General features: G+C 45.3%; 1 protein-coding gene across 1 annotated transcript in view; it reads right to left on the bottom strand.

Annotated features, from left to right (window-relative positions):
- Positions 1 to 3,071: 3,071 nt before the first annotated feature.
- Positions 3,072 to 6,444, bottom strand: part of NAV2 (neuron navigator 2) — a 401,022-nt gene continuing 397,649 nt past the window's right edge. The window contains exon 40 of the mRNA XM_060019685.1: positions 3,072 to 6,443. Coding sequence (XP_059875668.1) covers positions 6,318 to 6,443 — 126 coding nt within the window. The 3' untranslated portion in view covers positions 3,072 to 6,317. The remainder of the gene's footprint in view (position 6,444) is intronic.

The following is a 6,444-nucleotide window of genomic DNA, read 5'->3' as shown; positions in this document are numbered from 1 at the left end:
GTCCGTGGACCTGTGGACTGTTTCCAGGTTTTGTTATAATGAATGCGATAACTGCTGTGAACATTTGTGTCCATATTTCTCGGTGCATACATGTATACATTGGGTATGTAACTGTATGCGTTTCCTAGAGCTGCCATAACTCAGTGTCACAAACTGGCAGGTTTAAAACCGCAGAGAGTTATTCTCTCACAGTTCTGGAGGTTGGATATCTGAAACTAAGGTGTCAGCAGGGCAGTGCTCTCTCTGAGACTCTGGGTAGAATCCTCTCTTGCCTCTCCCCAGCTTCTGGTGGAAGCAAGGAACATCCATCCTTGGGGTGTTTGCAGCTGCACAGCTCCCATCTCCACCTCCACCTTCGCGTGGGCCTCTTCCCTCATATCCTTAGGTTATCTTCCTATAAGGACACTAGGCATAGTGCATACAGAGTCACCCTACTCCAACAGAACTTCTTCTTCATTAATTACATCTGAAAAGACCCTATTTCTTTTTTTTAATACTCTTAAAAAATTTTTATTTATTATTTTTGGCTGCATAGGGTCTTCGTTGCTGTGTGCGGGCTTCCTCTAGTTGCAGTGAGCGGGGGCTACTCTTCATTGTGGTGCGTAAGCTACTCATCGCAGTGGCTTCCCTTGTTGCGGAGCTCAGGCTCTAGGCGCGCGGGCTTCAGTAATTGTGGCTCGCAGGCTCTAGAGTGCAGGCTCAGTAGTTGGCTATACTTCACCTTTTGCGTTTCACTATACATTGTAAAACCATCTTGTCGATTCCATAAAAATTATGTCCGGATTTTGAGTGGGCTTGCATCAACTCTCTAGACCGTTTTGGAGGAACTGACATCTTCACATTGAGTCATCTAATCCATACACATCACCTATTCCTCCCTATCTTGGGGTCTTTCACTTCTCCCCATGGTTTATAGATTTCTACGTAGAGGTCTTGCCCATCTTTTTTTTTTTTTGGGCCGTGCCGCGTGGCTTACAGGATCTTAGTTCCCTGACCAGGGATCAAACCCGTGGCCCCTGCAGTGGAAGCACGGAGTCCTAACCACTGGACCTCCAGGGAATTCCGAGGTCTTGCCTCTCTTACATTGAATTTATTCTTAGGTATTTGATATTTTTGATGCTCTGAAATTGGTATTTTTAAATTTAAAAAAATTTAGGTGCATATAGACGTTCAATAGATTTCCATGTACTGACTTTGTATCCAGAAAAAAATTTCAACTTATTATTTCTAATCATTTATCTGTGAATTCTTGTGGATGACCTAAGTACATAATGCTATCTGTAAGTAAAGACAGTCCAATTTCTTCCTTTCCAATCTTCAGGATTTACTTCTCTTGCTTCTCTGTGCTGACTGGGGTTCTCTACTATGATGTTACCTGATGAAAGGAGGCATCTTTATCTGTCTCCTAATCTGAAAGGGAACACATTCAACATTTTAGCATTAAATACATTACATATGATGCTTTCTATAGTTCTTGCTTTTTTATGTTTTATTTTTTTACATAAATTCTTTTTATGGTCAAGGGAGAGAATATCTTAAGAAAATGGATTGGGAAGAAGAATATTCTTTATTTTTTTTAACATCTTTATATTGGAGTAAAATTGCTTTACATTGTTGTGTTAGTTTGTGCTGTACAGCAAAGTGAATCAGCTGTACGTATACATGTATCCCATCTTTCTTAGATTTCCTTCCCATTTGGTCACCACAGAGCACTGAGTAGAGTTCCCTGTGCTATACAGCAGGTTCTCGTTAGTTATCTATTTTATACATAGTAGTGTATATATGTCAATCCCAACCTCCCAATTCACCCCACACCCCTTCCCCCTTTGGGATCCATAAGTTTGTTCTCTACATCTGTGTCTCCATTTCTGCTTTTCAAATAAGTTCATCTGCACCATTCTTCTAGATTCCACACATAAGAAATATTATATGATATTTTTCTCTTACTTCACTCTGTATGACAGTTTCTAGATCTATCCATGTCTCTGCAAATGGCACTATTTTGCTCCTTTTGATGGCTGAGTAATATTTCATTGTATAAACGTAGGGGTGGAATATTTGATGTGGAAAACCTTGGAAATTCAGGATATCTAGTTGCCACACCATTGTACCAGCTCCTTTTCATTTTTTTTTTTGACAGCCATTAAAAACTGCCTATTCTCAACGTCTGGATTCTTCACCTGCCTCCTGGCTGGGCCACTGCTGTGTGCTACATTGAGTGGGACATTTCACATCACCAGCAGTTGAGCCAGCTGGGTCGGATCAATTTCACAGTGACCCCACAGGCCTCACTTCAAACCAAGCCTTTACAGTTTTTGTTGTTCTGGTAAAAGTGAAGGTTAAGATATGATGTCATCTCCCACTGCCTATGCTCTGCAGTGGATATCAGCTGCAATGCGGAAGGGGGCCCCTGAGATGAGAGGCAGGATTTGGGGTTGGAATACGGGGCTGAAACTCTTAGCTTGCAGGATCCTTGGCAGGTTGTTTTCTCTGAGCCTGAGTTTTTGTCTTTGTTTTTCCTCTCACTTGTAAAACGGGAGTAAGGATATTTACCTCCTCTGGGTAATTTTGTAGATTATATTAGAGCACTTGGGAAAGCACCTAGCAATCAGTAGGTACTCAATACATTAAAAAAAAAAACTTTCCTGTGCCAAGGGGTCGACTGGGGGGTGAGGGGTGGCTGGATACTGATAGATAGAGCTTGCCTCAAAGTGTGTTCTAGGACCTAGAGTGTTGGCCTCACCCAGGAGCGTCTTAGAAATTGAGAACTGCAGGTCCCAGCCTGGACCTGCTGAATCAGAATCTGCAATTCCACAAGATCCCCAGTGACTCAAAGTTTGGGAGGAGCACAAAGTGCTGCACTGCTAAGAAGCTCCACACGGGCAATAACTGAGGCAAGGAACTGGGAAGAGGTAGGATGCCGATGACACAGCAGCAAAGATGGGTTTGCAGATTTTGGGGAGCTCTCGCTGTGTTTCCTGCATCCAAATAAGAATGACTTCCTCCCGGCATGAAACTGAACTCCGACGAGGACGTTCTCTGGCACAGAAAAGCCAAACCACTAATCTGAATAAATAAGCATCAATTTTATTGAATCATGAATAATTTAAGACTGGTACAATCATCAGCTTTATTCTCTATGATGTGGGGCATGATCTCCGGCAGATCATTGGCAAATCCAAAAACCTCATGACAAATGAAAATTAAATAGGGAGGGACGGCGGACGGGGAGGGAGGACGGAAACATACCGTACACAAAATACTCAATTCCTAGTTTTCTCTTTAAAAATGGCTAGAAAAAATTCATCAAAATGCAGCACTTTAATCAATTATTTACAATTTCTATGTTACAATGAAAAAATGTACATCTTATAGAACATATTTCATAAACTGCTCCACTGGAAATAACTAGATCAAAACAGCAAACCTTCCATTTCGTATCCACAAAGTTGGATTATTTTCTCCTTTTGAAGTAGATTTGCCATTATCAAATTCGAATACACAGAATTTTGAAGTTTAAGCATCAACAATAAAATATGTCCCCAAGATACAACAAAGGTCTAGGCAAGTCTCGTTCCGTGTCCCCCCCTGCCCACCCACCACCTTAAACTAAAGGGAATTCCCATCTCACTTATGGCCTGTAAAATTCTCGGCAGTTTGGAAAGAAAACTTTTGGCTTCCATTGGTAACTCAACACAAATGTTGCATAGAATTTCATACATTTTCAAAATTAGCCTAACTGTAGAAAAAGGCAAAGTGGAAGCATTTCGGACAGAGCCCTAAATGAGCACAGTCACTTTGTCAAAGGTGAGCGACACAAAAGCAGAACAGGACCAAAGTAAGAAATGTGCATATCAGACAACCCTGCTTCCGGAAACTGTAGGAAAGACCCCGAGTTGTGACTCGAACAAGGCTACACTCCTTGAAACCACCGTTCACTTGTCAGGCAGCACCAGGGACAGAGGTCTCGGCGCTGAGCCTGGACCCGGTGGGAGGGAAGTCTGTGGGACGGGGGAGAAAAGAAAGAGAAAAGAGGGTGCTGTAAAAAAAAAACAAAAACAAAACCAAAACCAAAAAACGTTTCAAAGGATATTGGCAGGTGTCTACTCACAAGGTGACCGGGAAAACAGCCCATGAGGAGAAGTCCATTTCACCTCCTCCCAAATTCACAGTATGAGCGTGTAAGGTCATTGCTGGGAGATAAATTGAGAAGGACCATTCTTCAGGTTTACCAGAAGGCTCAGGGTGTGACTGACCCCTGAGGTCACAGGCTAAATACATGCTTTAAACATGTTATGAAAAACAAAACAGAACAAGACACACTCACACACCCAGATGACTAAGGAAGGCTTAGCAGAATAGAGTCTGAGTTTACTGAGATTAAAGAAAAGAGCACGCTGAGAGGTTTTCCATTCACCTGTTAGAGAGACACATTCCCCTTTTCCTTTCAAAGAGGAAGCAAAGGGTGTCATCCAATGTAATGTGACTGGTTTCAGGTCAAGCTCTTGTGGTTAAGAAAATAAAAGATGTTGAGAGAGGGACCTTTGGAAATAGAAATGTAAAAAAAATGGAGTAAAACCCCTGATCATTAACAGAGACTCCCCCCATGGGGGTCCGATAAAAATAAAACAGAAACAAACGATTCAAAGATTGACCACACTCCGTAGAGAAAATACCGGTATGCTGAAGACACGTACGAGCAGAGCACGGGCTCAACAATGTCATGTAACATGGTAGGAACTTTTGCCTTTTCCTGCACAAGACAGATCGTCATCAAGTCAGGGCGTTAGCTGGAGACTGATAAGAACCTAAAAACAAAAAGATCTTTTTTTTTTTTTCCTTTTTCTTTTTCCCACAGTCACACATCCACACGAATGAGTCTTTTGGATGAGAAAAGTCACATTAGCTTGAGTTCTTCTAGTGAGTAGATGACTTGTTAGCCCTGTTTGCTCTGATGGGGAAAACAGAAAAACAGACCCCAGGCAGGCACGACACTCATCAATGAACACGGTGAGTACAAAACCAGTTAAGGCATCGCTTTGGGAAGGTCAGCACCGAAGAGGTCAGGCAAGGCTCGTCCGCCGGAGGCCAGAGCTTCTGGAAGGGAGCAGCTGCCTCCACCTGTTGACTTGTGTGACGTCACGTTGGTTCTGGGGAAAGTGCAAGTGTTTTGCGAGGTGACCTCACACCCCACCTGAGGTCGGGGCTGGCATGCTGGAGGTGTCGACGTGTGTCCTGCAGCCTCGAGGACGAGGAGGAAAGGCAAGGTCCCGCTCACCCACGTGCTGAGGACGGGGTCCTGGTCCACTGTCAAGGGCACAGCGACCCCGGCCCCAGCAGGAGGCAGCGAGTGTGCAGAACTGTGAGGATGGACAACTGAAAACCAAAACTCAGCAGGACCAAACCAAAAGCCAACTCCTGCGGTTCTCACGTTCACCAAAGGATGGATTCTGACCATGAGGGGAAGGAGAGGGGAAAAAAGTCTTCAAAATCAAAAGAGTCAGAAAGGGAGAAACTCAACCTCATTTTCAAAGGGGTGATCGGTTCGCCAAGGTAGACCAATTGTCACTGTACACAGTGTTAGCAGGAATAAGACCTGATTCATTTCTGTACGAGAAGGAGACAGACACATGCAGCTCTGCGTTTATAGCCACATCCGCTCGGCCTCGCTCTCACTTATGGAAGAACCAGAGGCTGATGGGTCTGAAAGGCGGGGGAGGAACTGGAACAGGCAAAATACCTCTCGGGTAAGGAGAGCACCATTTAAAAAACAAACCAAAGAGAAAGCACGATTTGTTTTTCCTAAGTTTTTCCTGCGATGCGGCTCTGCAGTTTGTTGAGTGTGACCAAAGCAAGGGCCCCGGCTGGCATTGGATCTCTGTGTGGCCGGTGTGGTGGAAGGGCGGCGGCGGGGTTGGAGCTGCAGGATCTGTGCGCGGAGGAAGCCCTGCTGTCTCCGCTTTCAGCTCTGCTCTAATCTCTTCTGTCTCTGGGCCGCTGAGGGCAGGATGCTGTTTGGTTTCAGAGCTTCAAGTGGGTTGGCTTTTTTGTTTAAAACCCTTTTCATTTCAACGGTGATGGTCCTTTCCCGAGAAGTATCCTTCGGTGTCTTAGGAAGGTCACAGCAACAAGGCAGGACAATAATTGACACAGAAGATGGTGCGGTTCTCCCCGTGAAGGAAGCGGGCCCGAGGCGGCTGGCCCGGGGTGCCTGCACCCAGGTCAAGGCTGGAGGACGAGGAGGGTCCGGGTCTTCGCGCGGCACTCGCGCTGAGGCCGGGGGCTGGCTCAGGAGGGCAGGCCCCGCGGTCCGGCCGTCACAGAGGGGACTCCAGGGACGAGTCCAGGATGTCGTCGCGGTGGCTGTTGCTGTTGGAGTCGCTGTCATAGCTCTGGGGGCTGGAGTAGTTGGCAGCTTCCTGCAGCCTCATCAGCATGTTCATC

The sequence above is a fragment of the Delphinus delphis genome, chromosome 8 (assembly GCF_949987515.2).
Source record: "Delphinus delphis chromosome 8, mDelDel1.2, whole genome shotgun sequence".
NCBI classification, from domain to species: domain Eukaryota; kingdom Metazoa; phylum Chordata; class Mammalia; order Artiodactyla; family Delphinidae; genus Delphinus; species Delphinus delphis.
The sequence above is the reverse complement of the archived record's forward strand: the minus strand, read 5'-3'. Positions and strand labels throughout refer to the sequence as shown.